The following is a 20,053-nucleotide window of genomic DNA, read 5'->3' on the forward strand; positions in this document are numbered from 1 at the left end:
CAAAGGACTGGCTTCTTGCGTTTCTGAAGCGGAATTCAGACATATCGGTGAGGAAGCCAGAAGCCACAAGTCAGGCGAGAGCCTCCAGCTTCAACAAAACTGTCGTTCAGACGTTTTTTGACAAGCTACTTGATGTCTATGGAAGGTTTGGAGCCAAACTGACGGCTGATCGCATCTGGAACGTTGACGAGACAGGTATACTCACCGTGCTTCCACCACCGAAAGTCCTAGCACCAACTAGACAAAAAACAGGTTGGTCAGACTGTGTCTGCAGAAAGAGGTCAAAACGTGACTGCTGTATGTTTCGCCAGTGCGTCTGGAGCGACTATTCCACCGGTCTTCATTTTTCCGCGAGTGAATTTCATACCTAGAAAGACAAACGAAGGCCCCCCTGGTTGCCTTGGGCTTGCAAACCCTAGTGGTTGGGTCAACGGCGACTTGTTCTTGGAGGCTATGCGACACTTCACGAAAATAACCAAGCCAGATGAAGAGACTCCCATCCTACTGCTCATGGACAACCATGATAGCCATCTGGATGTACGTGTGATCGAACACTGTAAGCAAAATGACGTGACACTGTTGACATTCCCACCCCACTGCTCCCACAAGCTTCAGCCACTTGACGTAGGAGTGCTTTCTCCTTTCAAGGGGGCACTGAAAGAGCGCTTCAATGAATGGCTGCAGTTGCATCCCGGACAGCGCATTTCAATTTATGAAGTAGCCCCACTCAGCAGGGTTCCTTTCCTGGTGAAGTTCAGTGCATCCAACATAGTCTCTGCGTTTCGAGCAGCTGGAATCTTTCCATTCAATCGCGATGTATTCCCAGAGGGAGCTTTTGCCCCATCCTTTGTGACGGATAGGCCGCTAGACCAAACAACCAGTTCGCAGAGCCCTCGTCGTAAGCCAACTCCGAAGCTGGACCACCAATTTCTTCTTTCATAATGTCGCCCGAAGAAGTTAGACCTTTTCCCCGAGTGGGGGCTGTTACTGTTCCGGGACGTGGGAATTGCAACAGAGGGGGGGATCCTTATTCTCACTGACACCCCTGAGAAAGAAGAGATCGTAGCTAAAAAGAAAAAGAAGGCCAAGCCGACGCCATCTACAAAGAAACATAAGAACAGCGCGGTCCGCAAGCCTAACGAAGACGACGGAACCGATGAGGCGGAGACTCTTTCTGAACCTGTTGCCCCGAGCGACTCCTCAAGCGACGAGTCTCTTCACTGTGGAGACGTAGAAGAGGACCTTGAGCCTTTTGATATTGACCAAGCTCAAACGAATAGCTATGTTCTGGTAAAATTCGAATTGGGCAAATCGAAGAAGTTGGATATCTTCTACGTTGGCCAGATAAAAGGAAAAACTGGAAGCAATCTAGAAGTCTTGTCCCTTCGCAGAAATGGAGCACGGTTCATTTTTCCGGATATTGAGGACAAAGCCTTCGTCTCTTCAAACGACATTGTTCTTTCTCTTCCATCACCAACTGCCACTGGAGGGACTGAACGGACAAAGCGAGGACTCACTTTTCAATGTGATCTCAGCAGCTACAACGTGAGATAGAGCTCCTGCGAGCTTTGGTTCAAATTACTTGATTTTTTTTTCTTCAACTTTCATTTTACTTGTTTTACTTTTATACATATTCAAATTTTCAGTAAATGGCGTTTTTTTCTTTAATCTGTGAGGTTGCCGAACCCATATTACTGCTGTCCAAAGTAACCCCACACCATGTCCGAACCCACCCCACACCGTGGGGTAACTTCGGACAATTATTTTTTTTATTGTTGGATTTTTTTGTCTAAAGACGAAAGATAAAAGTCTACCAAAATTCCTGACAAATTTTGGACACAATCTCTTTCTTTTAAGATGAAAACGGAAGATGGATACTGATTGGGACAGAAGCTGCACCCAACCAACAAATTTTGTCCGAACCAACCCCACCCTCCCCTACTATTTAGCCCTACTGAGCCAGCTACTATTTAGCCAGCACTGACGACGACTTGGCAGAGGTTCTTCTTCTTCTTCTTCTTATTCTATTTCACGGCAGGCGGGCTTTTCAGTTGATACTATTTAGCCCTTTTCCTTTTGCTTCACTCTGTGGGCTACAGAGCTACTGGCTTGATTGTCTCTTATTTATTAGATATTCTCAGATATCTTTAAGTAGATCTTTCGACTCAAGAAGTTCAAATATAAGATGATAGATATCGATTTCTGTGCTCATTGTGCAGGTATAGTTGGCTAGGCTCTTGGCTGATAGTGAGATTTTGTGGTGTTTGAAGCACTTTAACAGTTTAAAATGCAAGGTATGTTGTTGCAGACGTTGGCATATTACATTCAAATAGGCAGTGGTCAATTGTTTCATTATCCATAATACAATACCTGCAAAGACGGGACAGGGGAACTGAACCACTTGAATTAGGAAACTGATACGAGAATGGAAGAAAATTTAGTCCATTTGTTCCAGAAAGAATTCTATGATAAATTTTTATAAAAATACTTATTGGGAAAGAGGGAAAAAGTAGGATTTTTCTTATTAAACATAATATCTGATAGTCTCCATCGGTAAATATCTCTAATGGGGATTAGTCTCTCACTTAGGTGGTCAATATTTATAGCATTTTTTTCTATTTAATTAACCTGATGATTACCACTTGTACCAGAGTGGCTAGGAATATACTGGAGATGAGATCTAATGCCACTTGAAGCAAGATTATCTATAATACTAAGACAATGATAAGTGTCAATATCCAGTTTTTACTGAGGAGCTGAAGACAGCAACTCAAGGCTTGATAAAGATTCAGAATAAACTATAATATTATTTGAATTAGCAATCAAAGGTTTATTTTCCATCAGGTGTTCTAATGCCATGATTATGGTATTTAACTCTGCAGACATTATAGATACATTATTATACAATCTCCCACCCATTGCAATTTTCAGGTGAGGAAGGAAAGCACCACTTGCTACCTTCTCATGTATTTTGGACCCATCAACAAAGATTTGGAAATGTTTTTTATAAGTAATTGTATTAAGTTCAGCGAATTTCTTCTGGACAAAAGCAATGAGGGTTAAATCTTTAGTCCAATTCGAGAAATCAGTATTAGTTATGGGGATTGACCAATTCCATGGAGGTGATTGGGGGAAAGTAGGCGCAATAGACTTTGCGGGTACAGGGAACTTCTTCTGAATATTGGCATACTCATCTGCAATGCCTCTATACATGGCTGGATTTCTTAACCAATTATGTAGGGTGTGTGAGCTATTTGATTCAATTTTTGTAAGATGTTTTATCAAGAGAAAGCTACGTCTGCCCCTTATTGCTGTTAATCCACTCTCCATAAGCAGAAACTTGGTGCTTGTGGGTTTCCTAAGACCAAATATGAGACGTATTATATCGTTTTGTATTATTTCAATTTTTTGCTTCTGGGTCTTTGCACTTGCATAATAGACGATGAGCCCTTACTCAATATGGGGTCTTATATGTGATTTATAAAACTGGATTAAGGTTTTCTCCTTACAGCCCCAGGGTGTAGAAAGAAGTCTTTTTAGTATACTTGTTTTTCTATAGCATTTTTTTATTGTGTTTGAAATGTGGAGGTGGAAATTAAGTTTTTGGTCAAGCATGAGACCTAGGTAATTAATTTGATTACCTTCTGGAATAGTTGTTCCATTTAGAGTTAGTCTTGCATTAACATGATTTCGCTTTCGGTGGAATTGGATTATTTTTGACTTGGTAGGTGCAATGGGTAAATCTGTATGTTGAGAGAATTTTTCAAATTGGAAAAGTAACTTTTGCAGCTTTGACTGTGCAATCTCAAAGGTGTTGCCAGATGCACCATAGTACCGGATCATCAGCATATTGTAGATTCGTGTGGGGGAGGTTCATGTCCCAGAGATATAGGGCAAAGAGGAGGCAGCTGAGGACTGCTCCCTGAGAATGGCCTTAAGATTTTATAAAATATTTTATAAAAGATACTAGCTTGGGGGGTAGTCCAAGGTTTGCAAGTTTGTTTATAAGGATTTGGTGGTTCACATTGTCATATGCCCCTTCAAAATCTAGGAAAGCTGCAATTAGGATATTATTTTTTGAGAATCATTCATTTATTACATTTGTTAGCAATATCAAAGCTTCTGTTGAGGAGTGGTGTTGCCTGAAGCTAGTTTAAATGTGGGGGATCACATTATTTTTTTCAACAAACCAGAGGAGTCGATAATAAATCATTTTCTGCATTATTTTACCCATCACAGGAGTAATCATTATAGGCCTATAAGACTCAGGGTTATTTTTGGGTTTATTTTTCTTTAGGATTGGTAGGGGGGACGAACATTTCCATATATTGGGGAACATAGAAGATGCCCAAGGGTTATTATAACAGTTTAGCAGTTCCTGTCTGTATGAATGTGTGAGATTCTTTATCCATGTAGGATATTGTCATAGCTGCCGCTAGTCTTGGTCCTAATATGATGTATTAGTGGCGTTTTTTTTGCGTGGTTGGTTCCGTGGGTTAATCGTGTTTTGCCATTTTTGCGTTTTCGAAAAAACACGTAACAGCATGTTTTAACAAAACTTAGTTTTTTTGCGAAACGCGAAACATCATGTTGCCTCTTCGACTGTCTGTTTCCTCAAAGTTGGAACTTGCTCTTTGTGCGTGTTCGATTGGTCCCTATCCAGAAAGAAAAAAGTTATCTGTAGATGACAAAAGAAAGGATAAGATGGAAGGGAAGAAAATGGACATAGATCCCGCTGAATATGCGTCTTTAAATAGAGACCAAGGTGAAACATATGTGTACAAGAAAACAGGCAAGTAAAAAGCTCAGAATTTTTCCACATGTTTCTACAGTTTTGAATATTTTGCCACTTTTCCTAAAATGCGTTTTTAGACGTTCAACTAGGAACATGGACAGAGAACACGAAAGCGACAAAAACTACGTTTTTGGGCTAAAACATGAAACTTGGAACATGAACCATGAAACACGGAACTTCGAAAAAAAACGCAACTATTGCATTATTCATTTCCTGGATTAAAAATGGGCTGGTTATATACTCGGATCCTGGGCGTGGTTGGTAATTTGGGTTCATAGGGATTGGGGACATTTTGCTGCAATTATTTGATGTTAGCTTATTAACAAAAAGAGTGGCAAATAGCTTAGCTCCTTCATTATCATTGTCATAATGGGTATTATTATGTATAAGCTCATAGAAGAGTGGGTTGGGGGAAGTCTTTTTCCCACAGATGTGGCTTATGAATTTATGTATAATTGGTTCCCGTGTTTCTCTGGACAGACTATTTCCAAAATTGTTCCAGTAATTATATTTAGCATTTATTATGGTCCTTTTTGGATTAGATTCTGCTTGTATTTTTTTTTAAATATGTAGTAGGTGATGGTTTTTTTATGAATGCTCTCCTAGCTGCCTTTTTTGTTCTCCATTTATTTTGGCACTCATTTGTCCACCATGCTTTGGGAATGTGTTAAGGGAAGGTTTTCTTAGGTGTTCTCCTGGGGATAGCATGATTAGCTGTATTTATTAGTAAAGTTTCCAAAACTTCAGCATGTGTGTCAACTGTTGTATTTGAAATGCATAAATTTTGGGTGAAAATTTGTAACTTCATCATTTAGCTTATTTTGGAACATAGGCCAATTTGCTTTGTGTTGACATATCTGGAGGTATGTGATAGAGGGTTTCAGCAGGTTCCTTTAGGGCGCAAACTATAGCAAAGTGGTCAGTACATAGACTATCAATTTTATTTATATAAATTATATTCAAAATATTTAATGACACAATTTGTAGGTCAATTGTAGAGAAGCTGCCACTTTTGGGGTTGAAATATGTATTCTGGTTTGGAGGGGTAGCAACAGCTAATTCAATATTATTTGAAGTCATACGCTCAATGAACTTACCAGCTTTATTTGCTGGTTTATTCCCCCACAAAAGGCTGTGGGTATTGAAGTCTCCACAAATAATCATATTTTTTAACATATTAGAATTATTTATATAGCTGAAGAAATCCATGGCATCTGTAGTTTGGCCATTAGGGCTATAAAAACTTATTGTGTAAGTTTTTGTATTATTCAGCCAAACACTGATACCAATTGCATCAAAAACATTTAAAAAATCTGGAAATTTGATGCAACATAATTTTATATTATTTTTAACTATAAAAGCTACTCCACCTCCTTTTCTCTCTGATGATCTATCCTTTCTTAGGATAGTATATCCCAGAGACTTAATTTGTTGATTTTGGGTTAAATGAGTTTCCTAAAGGCAAGCAATATTGATGGATTTATTATTCATAAAAGATATTAGTTCATTTAGCTTATTTTCTGTGAGTGATCTTACGTTCCACTGGAGTATTGATATGTGTTGTGTTGTTGATTTATTTTTCATATGACTGTGTATCAATGTTCAGCTTTGTTAATAGTAATAGATCTTTTTTTGCTTGAATGAGCATATCATCAGGGATGTAGATTTTTGCCAATTCTGCAATGATTTTTGTTCTCTGTAGTTGATGTATATTCATGGCCTCGACTGCATTACAGTTTAGAATGAATAAGCATATATTTGGGGATTGCAGGTTTAGTTGTGCATCCTGTTTTTCAGTTAAGGGATTAATTCCTGGTAGTGTTTCTGGTTTGTTTCTTCTTGGGAGGGGGGGCCAGGTAGACCTCCTCTCACTGGACGAGGAGGATTGTTGGCTTGATGATTCTTTCTGATAGGGATGTGAGCTAGGGGGCTTAGAGGATGGTTTTTTATAAGGGGTACTTGATGCATTGGGGGCGTTTGACTTGGGGGTTTTGGTTGGTTTCATTACGGGCTTTATGTGGTATGGTTGGGCAGCATTTGCTCCCATAGCTGCAAAGGGGTATGGAATGGCCTTCTCTGTTGCTACTTGGAGTGTTAGTGCTCTTTTCTTATATGCAGGGTATAGTGATTTATTGGTAGATTCATGTGGGCCTTTGCAATTGATACATGTAGGCTGAGTGTTGTTAACTCTTTAAGATGGGATGCTTTACAATTACTACAGGCTAGGAGAATCTCATTGCATTTGTTTGTTTAGTTTTCCAGTTTGAGACACTTCCGACACTGGATGGGGCTTGGCTTGTATTCCTTGTCTTGTTTGATTTGCCCGAATAGGAATAACTTTTCTGGGATGTAAATTTTTTCTTCAACGTAAATTCGAAAGATCTACTTGTTTTTAGGCAATTAGACTAAGGTTTACCCAGTTTGGTAACATCTTCAACTGGGATTGTGTTGCCAGCCCAATCTGAGAGCCCTTCTTTTAACCCCTGAATGAGTATTTCTGGGGGAACATTATAAACTACTATTTTTGTTGGGGATTTTTTTGGGTTCCATTTAGATGTATTAATTGGGATATTCAGAAGGGATTTTAGATTAATTATTGTGTCTGCTGATTTCTGTTCTTGGACAGCTATTAGCAGAGATCCGTCACGGTGAATATTAAGAGAGTACATTGATTTTAGTAATTTGAAAATTGCAACTCTTATTCCAGTAATCTTTTTATTTCAAAGGGGGTATTAGGAGAAATTTTAAGGTAAATTCCTAAGTTTTGGGAGGGAGGATCTTGGGTGGGGAGAGCGGAAATACTTTTGATTGGGGAAATTTTTTTCCTTTTTTAGAGCTTCTAGAAAGGACCTCTTGAAACCCATTATCATCATTTATAGTGACATTAGTCCCTACACTGATCATTGTCCTATTCTCAGAATTGGAGCTATCATGTGAACTTTGTGATAATGAGCTTGACCAGCCAAGGTGGGTATCAATTTCACTGGTATTTGGGGTGGGATCTGGGGAGACTTTTTTTTTGAAGAGTTCTATGCATTGCCTATTGGAATAAGCTTTAAACTAAGACAAGAAAGGATTTTACAATGATAACGGACCGTCTGCACTCTACTGTGGGGAAAACTTCACCATCCACAAAAGAAACACCACAGTATGGCCCTGAGGAGGATTTTGAGCACGATTGGTTCGGTACAATTACTGATAAATCGAGATAATAATTCACGAGAAATTTATTTGTAAATTTTTTAAAATTCCACTATTATTAATATGGAGAAGATTATCAGTCCCTTCACATTGATGAAATCTGTTTTTTTATTGTGTTTGAAGTGTGGAGTTGGAAATTAAGTTTTTGGTCGAGCATGAGACCTAGGTAATTAATATGATTATCTTCTAGAATAGTTGTTCCATTTAGAGTTAGTCTTGCATTAACATGATTTCGCTTTCGGTGAAATTAGATTTTTTTTTACTTGGTAGGTGCAATGGGTAAATCTGAATGCTGAGAGAATTTTTCAAATTGGAAAAGTGACTTTTGCAGCTTTGACTGTGATATCTCAAAGGTGTTGCCAGATGACCATAGCACCAGATCGTCAGCATATTGTAGATTCGTGTGGGGGAGGTTCATGTCCCAGAGATATAGGGCAAAGAGGAGGCAGCTGAGGACTGCTCCCTGAGGAAGGCCTTTGGTTATTGTCTTTTGGGGTGAAGAGGCTGAACCTACAAAAACAATGAATGGATTTATTATTCATAAAAGATATTAGTTCATTTAACTTATTTTCTGTGAGTGATCATACGTTCCACTGGAGTATTGATATGTGTGGTGTTGTTGATTTATTTTTCATATGACTGTGTATCAAGGATCAGCTTTGGTAATAGTAAAGCAAGATCTTCTTTTGCTTGAATGAGCGTAGGATTAGTGATGTAGATATTTGCCAATTATGCTATGATTATTGTTTTCTTTAGTTGTTGTATATTCATGACCTGAGCTGCATTACAGTTTAGAATGAATAAGCATATATTTGGGGATTTCATGTTTAGTTGTGCATCCTGTTTGTCAGTTAAGGGGTTAATTCCTGGTAGTGTTTCTGGTTTGTTTCTTCTTTGGAGGGGGGCCAGGCTGACCTCATCTCACTGGACAAGGAGGCTTGTTGACTTGGTGCTTCTTTCTGATAAGGATGTGGAGGTCCTCTTCTTCTTCTAATTTACAGCAGGCGGGCTTTTCAGTTGATACTATTTAGCCCTTTTGTCACACTGACCAGCCCTCAAATTCTCAAATATCTTTCCGTAGATCTTTCGACTCAAGGAGTTCAAATATAAGATGATAGATATCGATTTATGTGCTCTGTGTGCAGGAATAGTCGGCTAGGCTCTTGGCTGATGGTGAGATTTTGTGGTGTTTGAAGCACTTTAACAGTTTACAATGCAAGGTATGCTGTGCAGACGTCAGCATATTACATTCAAATAGGAAGTGGTCAATTGTTTCCTTATTCATTATACAATACCTGCAAAGAGTGGACAGGGGAACTGAGCCACTTGAATTAGGAAACTGATATGAGAATGCAAGAAAGTTTAGTCCATTTGTTCCAGAAAATTCTCTGATAAATTTTAGAAAAGTAGTTATTGGGAAAGGGGGAAAGAGTAGGATTTTTCTTATTAAACATAATATCTGATAGTCTCCATCGGTAAATATCTCTAATGGGGATTGGTCTCCCACTTGGCTGGTCAATATTTATAGCATTTTTTTACTATTTCATCAACCTAATGATTACCACTTATACCAGAGTGGCTAGGAATATACTGAAGATAAGTTCTTATGCCACTTGAACCAAGATTATCTATAATACTAAGACAATGATAAGTGTCAATATCCAGCTTATACTGAGGAGCTGAAGACAGCAACTCAAGGCTTGATAAAGAGTCAGAATAAACTATAATATTATTTGAATTAACAATCAAGGGTTTATTTTCCATAAGGTGTTCTAATGCCATCATTATGGCATTTAATTCTGCAGACATTATAGATACATTATTATACAATCTCTCGCCCATTGCAATTTTCAGGTGAGGAAGGAAGGCACCACTTGCTACCTTCTCATTCCTTTTGGACCCATCAACAAATATTTGGAAATAGTTTTTATAAGTAATTGTATTAAGTTCAGCAATTTTTTTCTGGACAAAAGCAATGGGGGTTAAATCTTTAGTCCCCTTTCAGAATTCAGTATTTATTATGGGGCTTTACCATTTCCATAGAGGGAATTAGGAGAAAGTAGGTGCAATAGACTTTGCGGGTACAGGGAACTTCTTCCGAATATTGGCATACTCATCTGCAATGACTCTATACATGGCTGGATTCCTTATCCAATTATGTAGGGTGTGTGAGCTATTTGATTCAATTTTTGTAAGATGTTTTATCAAGAGAAAGCTACGTCTCTCCCTTATTGTTGTTAATTCACTCTCCATAAGCAGAAACTTGGTGCTTGTGGGTTTCTTAAGACCAAATATGAGACATATTATATCGTTTCGTATTGTTTCAATTATTTGGATCTGGGTCTTTACACATACACCATAGACAATGAGGCTATAGTCAATATGGGGTCTTATATTTGATTTATAAAACTGGAGTAAGGTTTTCTCCTTTCGTTCCCAGTGTCTAGAAAGAAGTCTTTTTAGTATAATTGTTTTTCTATAGCATTTTTTTATGGTGTTTGAAATGTGGAGGTGGAAATTGATTTTTTGGTCAAGCATGAGACCTAGGTAACTAATATGATTATCTTCTGGAATAGTTGTTCCATTTAGAGTTAGTCTTGCATTAACATGATTTCGCTTTCGGTGAAATTGGATTATTTTTGACTTGGTAGGTGCAATGGGTAAATCTGAATGTTGGGAAAATGTTTCAAATTAGAAAAGTGACTTTTGCAGCTTTGACTATGCAATCTCAAAGGTGTTGCCAGATGACCATAGTACCAGATCATCAGCATATTGTAGATTTGTGTGAGGGAGATTCATGTCCCAGAGATACAGGGCAAAAAGGAGGCAGCTGAGGACTGCTCCCTGAAGAAGACCTTTTGTTATTGTCTTTTGGGGTGAAGAGGCTGAACCTACACAAACAATGAAACTTTGCAATTCTATGAAATATTTTATAAAAGATACTAGCTTGGGGGGTAGTCCAAGGTTTGCAAGTTTAATTAAAAGGATTTGGTGGTTCACATTGTCATATGCCCCTTCAAAATCTACGAAAGCTGCAACTAGGACATTAATTTTTGAGAATTATTCATTTATTGCATTTGTTAACGATATGAAAGCATCTGTTGAGGAATGGTGTTTCCTGAAACCAGTTTGAGTGTGAGGGATCATATTATTTTTTTCAACAAACCAGAGGAGTCGGTAATAGATAATTTTTTCCATTATTTTCCCCATCACAGGAGTAATCATTATGGGCCTATAGGACTCCGGGTAATTTTTGGGTTTATTTTTCTTTAGGCTTGATAAAAGGGACGAACATTTCCAGATATTTGGGAATATAGATGAAGCCCAAGCATGATTATAACAATTTAGAAGTTCTGTTTGTATGAAGGGGTGAGATTCTTTATCCATGTAGGGTATATATTGTCATAGCTGCCGCTAGTCTTGGTCCTAATATGATGTATTGCATTGTTCATTTCCTGGACTGAAAATGAGCTGGTTATATAATCGGATCCTGGGCGAGGTTGGTAACTTGGGTTCATAGGAATTGGGGGTATTTTGCTACAATTGTTTGATGTTAGCTTATTAACAAAAAGAGTGGCAAATAGCTTAGAAAATTTCATTATCATTGTCATAATGGGTATTATTATGTATCAGCTCATACAGGAGTGGGTTGGGGTAAGTTTTTTCCCCACAGATGTGGCTTACAACTTTATGTATAATTGGCCCATGTGTTTCTCAGTTGAGATTGTTTACAAAATTATTCCATTAGTTATATTTAGAATTTATTATAGTCCTTTTTAGATTAGATTCTGCTTGTATTTTTTTTAATATGTAGTAGGTGATGGTTTTTTAAGAATGTTCTCCTAGCTGCCTTTTTTGTTCTCCATTTATTTTGGCACTCATTTGTCCACCATGCTTTGGGAATATGTTTAGGGAAGGTTTTCCTGGTTGTTGTCCTGGGGATAGCATGATTAGCTGTATTTATTAGTAAATGCCAAGACTTCAGCATGTGTGTCAGCTGTTGCGTTTAAAATGCATGAATTTTGGGTGAAACTTGTAATTTCATCATTTAGCTTATTTTGAAACATAGGCCGATTTGCTTTAGTGTTGATATATTTGGAGGTATGTGATAGGGTTTCAGCAGGTTCGTTTAGGGAACAAACTATGGCAAAGTGGTCAGTACATAGACTATCGATTTTATTTATATAAATTTTATTCAAAATATTTAAAGACAAAATTTGTAGGTCAATTGTAGAGAAACTGCCAGTTTTCGGGTTGAAATATGTATTCAGGTTTGGAGTGGTAGCAACAGCTAATTCATTATTATTTGAAGTCATATGCTCAATGAACTTACCATCTTTATATGCTGGTTTATTCCCCCACAAAAGGCTGTGGGCATTAAAGTCTCCACAAATAATAATATTTTTCAACAAATTAGAATTATTTATATAACTGAAGAAATCCATGGCATCTGTAGTTTGGCCATTAGGGTTATAAAAGCTTATTATGTAAGTTTTGTATTATTCAGCCAAACACTGATACCAATTGCATCAACATCATTTACAAAATCTGTAAAGTTGATGCCACAGAATTTTATATTATTTTTAACTATTAAAGTTACTCCACCTGCTTTTCTCTCTGATGATCTATCCTTTCTCAGGATAGTGTAACACAGAGACTTAATTTGTTGATTTTGGATTAAATGAGTTTCCTGAAGGCAAGCAATATTGATGGAATTATTATTCATAAAAGATATTAGTTCATTTAACTTATTTTCGGTAAGTGATCTTACGTTCCACTGGAGTATTAATATGTGTTTTGTTGTTGTTTTATTTTTCATATGACTGTGTAGCAATGTTCAGCTTTGTTAATAGTAGAGCAAGATCTTGTTTTGCTTGAATGAGCATATGATTAGGGATGTAGTTTTTTGCCAATTCAGCAATGATTTTTGTTTTCTGTTGTTGTTGTATATTCATGGCCTGAACTGCATTGGAGTTTAGAATGCATAAGCATATATTTGGGGTTTGCATGTTTGGCTGTGCATCCAGTTTGTCAGTTAAGAGATTAATTCCTGGTAGTGTTTCTGGTTTGTTTCTTGTTGGGAGGGGGTGCCAGGCCGACCTCATCTCACTAGGCAAGGAGGCTTGTTGGCTTGGTGATTCTTTTTTATAGAGATCTGAGCTAGGGGGCTTAAAGGATTGTATTTTGTAAGGAGTACTTGATGCATTGGGAGTGTTTGACTTGGGAGTTTTTTTTCGATTTCAATATAGGTTTTATTTGGTGTGATTGGGCAGTATTTGCTTCAATAGCTGCAAAAGGGTATGAAATGGCTTTATCTGTTTCTATTTGAAGCGTTAGTGCTATTTTCTTATATGCAAGAGATTGTGATTTAGGGAGGAATTCATATAGGCCTTACGATTAATGTAGGCTGGCTCAGTGTAGCTGCAAGTTATCAACTCCTTAGGATGGGAGCCTTTACGGTTACTACAAGCTAGGAGAATTTCATTGCGTTTATTTGTTGTGTGTCCCAGTTTTAGACCCTTCTGACACTGGATAGGCTTTGGCTTGTATTCCTTGTGCGGTTTGATTTGCCCAAATAGGAATAACTTTTCTGGGATATTAATTTGTTCCTTCAGTGTAAATAGGAAAGATCTACTTGTTTTTAATCCGTTAGAGTTTGGTTTACCCAGTTGAGTGACATCTTCTACAGGGACTGTGTTGCCAGGCCTATCTGAGAGCCCTTCTTTTAACTCCTGAATTGGTATTTCTAGGGGAACATTATATACTACTATTTTTGTTGGGGATTGTTTTGGGTTCCATTTAGATGAGTTAATTGGGGTATTCAGAAGAGATTTTAGATTAAGTATTACATCAGCTGATTTCTGATCTTGGACAGCTATTAGCAAAGATCCATCACGGTGAATGTTAAGAGAAAACATTGATTTTAACATTTTGAAAATTGCAACCCTTATTGTAGTAATCTTTGTTATTTCAAAGGGGGTATTTGGAGAAATTTTCAGGTAAATTCCTAAGTTTTGGGAAGGATAGTCTTGGAAAGGAGGAGGGGAAATACTTTTGATTGGGGATGTTTTTTTCCGTTTTTTGGAGCTCCTAGAAAGGACCTCTTGAAAGCCATTATCATCTATAGTGACATTTGCTCCAACACTGATCATTGTCCTATTCTCAGAATTTGAGCTTTCATGTGAGCTTTGTGATACGGAGCTTGACCAGCCAGGAAGGGGCAAAAATGGATCAATTTCATTAGTATTTGGGGTGGGATCCGGGGGGACCTTTTTTTTAGGGGGAGTTCTTTGCATTGCCTTTTTGAATAAGCTTTAAGCTAAAAAGGAAAGGATAATAATATGATACCATACCGTCTGCACTCTACAGTGGGGAAAACTTCCACAAAAGAAACACCACAGTATGGCCCTGAGGAGGATTTTGAGCACGAGGGGTTCAGTACAGCTACTGATTAATCGAGACAATAATTCACAAGAAACTTATTTTAAAAATTTCTTAAAGTGTTGCTGTTGTGAACTGATTTCCAAATATATGAAATCAGTTGATTATTTGTCGATATATTTGATTTCCAAATATATCGACATGGAGGTCTTCTTCTTCTTCTTCTATTTAACAGCAGGCGGGCTTTTCAGTAAAACTATTTAGCCCTTTTCCTTTTGCTTCACTCTGTGGGCTTCAGAGCTACTGGCTTGATTGCCTCATATTTATTAGATATTTTCAGATATCTTTCAGTAGATCTTTCGACTCTAGGAGTTCAATTATGAGATGGTAGATGTCGATTTCTATGCTCTCTGTGCAGGTATAAGTTGGCTAGGCTCTTGGCTGATAGTGAGATTTTGTGGTGTTTGAAGCATTTTAACAGTTTACAAAGCAAGGTATGTTGTGCAGACGTCAGCATATTACATTCAAATAGGCAATGGTCACTCGTTTCATTATTCATATTACAATGCCTGCAAAGAGGGGACAGGGGAATCGAACCACTTGAATTAGAAAACTTATACGAGAATGCGAGAAAATTTATTCCATTGGTTCCAGAACGCATGATATGGTAAATTTTAAAAAAAAACTAATTTGGAATGGGTGAAGAACTGTTAGTGACCTAGACAATAGTAGTATATGATGATGTCCATCGATATGTTTTTCTAATCGGGAAGTGGCTCACTCTTGGCTTTCCAACATTTATAGCAGTACTAGCTATTACATCATCTTGATGATTATAGATCCTAAAAGAATTAAACGAACTTTGCTAAAAATGCGTTTTAATACCACTTGAAACTAGTTTATTCATAACAGAGATACAATGGTGGGGGCTACTGCCCGGCTTATGCTTAAAAAATGATGTCATTAACTTAAACAATGATGGGTAATCTGAATACATACTAATATTATTTGAATTTGCAATTAAAGGTTGGTTTTTCCTTAAGGTGTTCTAATGCCATGATTATCGCAATTAACTCAGCAGACATTATAGATAAATTATTATATAATCTCACGCCCATTGTAATTTCTAGGTGAGGAACGAAAGCACCACTTGCTACCTTCTCATTTATTTTTGACCCATCAACAAATATTTGGAAATGGTTTTTATAAGTAATTTTATTAAGTTCAGCAAATTTTTTCTGGACAAAAGCAAAGGGGGTTAAATCTTTATTCCACTTTGAGAAATCAGTGTTTATTATGGGAATTGACCAATTCCATGGAGGGGATTGGGGGAAAGTAGGTGCAATAGACTTTGCCGGTACGGGGAACTTCTTCTGAATATTGGCATACTCATCTGCAATGCCTCTATACATGGCAGGATTTCTTAACCAATTATGTAGGGTGTGTGAGCTATTTGATGCAATTTTTGTAAGAGGTTTTGTCAAGAGAAAGCTACGTCTCTCCCTTATTGTTGTTAATCCACTCTCCATAAGCAGAAACTTGGTGCTTGTGAGTTTCCTAAGACCAAATATGAGACGTATTATATCATTTTGTGTTGTTTCAATTTTGTTTTGCATCTGGGTCTTTGCACATGCACCATAGACGATGAGCCCATAGTCAATATGGGGTCTTATATGTGATTTATAAAACTGGAGTAAGGTTTTCTCCTTACAGCCCCAGGGTGCGGAAAGAAGTCTTTTTAGTATATTTGTTTTTCTATAGCATTTTGTCATTGTGTTTGAAATGTGGAGGTGGAAATTAAGTTTTTGGTCAAGCATAAGACCTAGGTAATTAATCTGATTATCTTCTGAAATAGTTGTTCCATTTAGAGTTAGTTTTGCATTAGTATGGTTTCTCTTTCGGTGAAATTGGATTATTTTTGACTTGGTAGGTGCAATGGGTAAATCTGAATTTTGAGAGAATTTTTCAAATTGGAAAAGTGACTCTTGCAGATTTGACTGTGCTATCTCAAAGGTGTTGCCAGATGACCATAGCACCAGATCGTCAGCATATTGTAGATTCGTGGGGGAAGGTTCATGTCCCAGAGATATAGGGCAAAGAGGAGGCAACTGAGGACTGCTCCCTGAGGTAGGCCTTTGGTTATTGTCTTTTGGGGTGAAGAGGCTGAACCAACACACACAATGAAACTTCGCACTTCTATGAAGGATTTTATAAAAGATACTAGCTTTGGGGGTAGTCCAAGGTTTGCAAGTTTGTTTAAAAGGATTTGGTGGTTCACATTGTCATATGCCCCTTCAAAATCTAGGAAAGCTGCATCTAGGACATTATTTTTTTAGAATGATTCATTTATTGCATTTGTTAGCAAAATAAAAGCATCTGCTGAGGAGTGGTGTTTCCTGAATCTAGTTTGAGTGTGATGGATCATATTATTTTTTTCAACAAACCAGAGGAGTCTGTAATAGATAATTTTCTCTATTATTTTCCCCATCACAGGAGTAATTATTCTGGGCCTATAGGACTCAGGGTTACATTTGTGTTTATTTTTTTTAGGGTTTTTAGAGGGAACAAGCAATTACGTATACTGGGGGATATAGAAGATAACCTAGCATGACTATATCAATTTATTAGTTCCTGACTGTTTGAAAGGATGAGTGTCATTACCCATGATGGGTACATGCTTTTATATCTGCCGCTACTTTTGGTCATAAAATGTAATTTCTCTTTATTCATTTGCTGGACAGAAAATGGATTATTTATATACTCGGATCCTGGGCATGGTTGGTAACTTGGGTACATAGGAATTGGGGACATTTTGCTTCGATTATTTGATGTTAGCTTATTAACAAAAAGAGCTGCAAATAGCTTAGCTTTTTTATTATCATTGTTATAAAGGATATTATTATGTATAAGCTCATACAGGAGTGTGTTGGGGGAAGTATTTTTCCCACAGATTTGGCTAAAGACTTTATGTATTATTGTCTCATGTGTTTCTCTCGAGAGATTATTTGCAAAATTATTCCAGTATTTATATTTAGCATCTATTATAGTCCTTTTTAGATTAGATTCTGCTTGTAATTTTTTTTAAACATGTAGTAGGTGATAGTTTTTGTATGGATGCTCTCCTAGCTGCCTTTTTTCTTCTCCATTTATTTTTGCACTAATTTGTCCACCATGCTTTAGGAATGTGTATAGCATGATTAGCTGTATTTATTAGTAAAGATGCCAAGACTTCAGCATGTGTGTCAACTGTTGTGTTTGAAATGCATGAATTTTGGGTGAAACTTGTAATTTCATCATTTAGCTTATTTTGGAACATAGGCCAATTTACTCTAGTATTAATATATTTGGAGGTATGTGATAGAGTTTCAGCAGGTTCATTTAGGGAGCAAACTATAGTAAAGTGGTCAGTACATAGACTATCAATTTTATTTATATAAATTTTATTCAAAATGTTTAATGACACAATTTGTAGGTCAATTGTGGAGAATATGCCACTTTTGGGGTTGAAATATGTATTCAGGTTTGGAGGGGTAGTAACAGTTAATTCAGTATTATTTGAAGTCATATGCTCAATCAATTTACCTGCTTCATTTGCTGGTTTATTCCCCCACAAAAGGCTGTGAGCATTCAAATCTCCACAAATAATGATATTTTTCAACATATTAGAATTATTTATATAATTAAAGAAATCCATGGCATATGTAGTTTGGCCATTAGGGTTATAAAAGCTTATTATGTAGGTTTTTGTATTATTCAGCCAAACACTGATACCAATTGCATCAACATCATTTGCAAAATCTGGAAAATTGATGCCACAGAATTTTATATTATTTTTAACTAATAAAGCTACTCCACCTCCTTTTCTCTCTGGTGATCTATCCTTTCTCAGGGTAGTATATCCCAGAGACTTAATTTGTTGATTTTGGGTTAAATGAGTTTCCTGGAGGCAAGCAATATTTATGGAATTATTATTCATTAAAGATATTAGTTCATTTAGCTTATTTTCTGTGAGTGATGTTACGTTCCACTGGAGTGTTGATATGTGTTGTGTTGTTGATTTATTTTTCATATGACTGTGTATCAATGTTCAACTTTGTTGAAAGTAAAGCAAGATCTTTTTTTGCTTGAATGAGCATATCATCAGGGATGTAGATTTTTGTCAATTCTGCAATGATTTTTGTTTTCTGTAGTTGATGTATGTTCATGGGCTGAACTGCATTACAGTTTAGAATGAATAAGCCTATATTTGGGAATTGCATGTTTGGTTGTGCATCCTGTTTGTCAGTTAAGGGATTAATTCCTGGTAGTGTTTCTGGTTTGTTTCTTCTTCGGAGGGGGGGGCAGGCTGACCTCATCTCACCGGACAAGGAGGCTTGTTGACTTGGTGGTTCCTTCTGATGGGGACGTGAGCTAGGGGGCTTAGAGGGTGGTGGCTTATACGGGGTACTTGATGCATGGGGGGCGTTTGACTAGGGGGTTTTGGTTGGTTTCATTACGGGCTTTATTTGGTATTGTTGGGCAGCATTTGCTTCCATTGCTGCAAAGGGGTATGGAATGGCCTTCTCTGTTGCTATTTGGAGTGTTAGTGCTCTTTTCTTATATGCAGTACATAGTGATTTTTCGTTAGATTCATGTGGGCCTTTGCAATTGATACATGTAGGCTGAATGTTGTTGCAAGTTGTCAACTCTTTAGGATGGAATGCTTTACAATTACTGCACTCTAGAAGAAGTTCATTGCATTTGTTTGTTGTGTGTCCCAGTTTGAGACACTTTTGACACTGGATAGGCTTTGGTTTGTATTCCTTGTGTGGTTTCATTTGCCCAAATAGGAATAACTTTTCTGGGATGTTAATTTTTTCCTTCAATGTAAATAAGAAGGATCTACTTGTTTTTAGGCCATTAGAGTTAGGTTTACCAAGTTGGGTAACATCTTCAACTGGGATTGTGTTTCCAGCGCTATCTGAGAGCCCTTCTTTTAACTCCTGAATGGGTATTTCTGGGGGAACATTATAAACTACTATTTTTGTTGGGGATTGTTTTGGGTTCCATTTCGATGCATTAATTGGGGTGTTCAGAAGGGATTTTAGATTAATTATTGTGTCTGCTGATTTCTGATCTTGGACAGCTATTAGCAGAGATCCATCACGGTGAGTATTAAGAGAGAACATTGACTTTATCAATTTGAAAATTGCAACTCTTATTGCAGTAATCTTTTTGTTTCAAAGGGGGTAATAGGAGAAATTTTAAGCTAAATTCCTAAGTTTTGGGAGGGAGGATCTTGGGCAGGGAGATTGGAAATGCTTTTGATTGGGGAGATTTGTTTCCTTTTTTAGAACTTCTAGAAAGGACCTCTTGAAACCCATTATCATCATTTATAGTGACATTGGAGCCTACACTGATCATCGGCCTACTCTCAGAATTGGAGTTATCATGTGAACTTTCTGATAGTGAGTTTGACCAGCCAGGATGGGTATCAGTTTCACTTGTATTTGGGGTGGGATCTAGGGGGATTTTTTTTTTTGAGGATTTCTAAGCATTGCCTATTAGAAAAAGCTTTGAACAAAAACAAAAAAGGATATTACAATGATAAAAAACCGTCTGCACTCTACTGTAGGGAAATTTTCGGGATCAAAAGAAACACCACAGTATGGCCCTGAAGAGGATTTGAATACGATT

At 37.2% G+C, this 20,053-nt stretch overlaps 2 protein-coding genes across 2 annotated transcripts in view; both read left to right on the forward strand.

Annotated features, from left to right (window-relative positions):
* The first annotated feature begins 453 nt into the window (after positions 1–453).
* On the forward strand, positions 454–942 carry LOC148940777 (uncharacterized). The gene has a single exon (XM_089105072.1). It carries the CDS (start codon positions 454–456, stop codon positions 940–942), a length of 489 nt encoding a protein of 162 aa, XP_088961198.1.
* A 4,088-nt stretch (positions 943–5,030) lies between these two features.
* The window catches only part of LOC148940778 (mitochondrial import inner membrane translocase subunit Tim8 A-like), a 32,335-nt gene continuing 17,312 nt past the window's right edge, over positions 5,031–20,053 (forward strand). Inside the window, exon 1 of the mRNA XM_089105637.1 lies at positions 5,031–5,052. The gene's annotated coding sequence lies outside the window, so the exon portion shown is untranslated. The remainder of the gene's footprint in view (positions 5,053–20,053) is intronic.

The sequence above is a fragment of the Artemia sp. Qi Xiang Cuo genome, chromosome 19 (assembly GCF_049724085.1).
Source record: "Artemia sp. Qi Xiang Cuo chromosome 19, ASM4972408v1, whole genome shotgun sequence".
In the NCBI taxonomy this organism is placed as follows: domain Eukaryota; kingdom Metazoa; phylum Arthropoda; class Branchiopoda; order Anostraca; family Artemiidae; genus Artemia; species Artemia sp. Qi Xiang Cuo.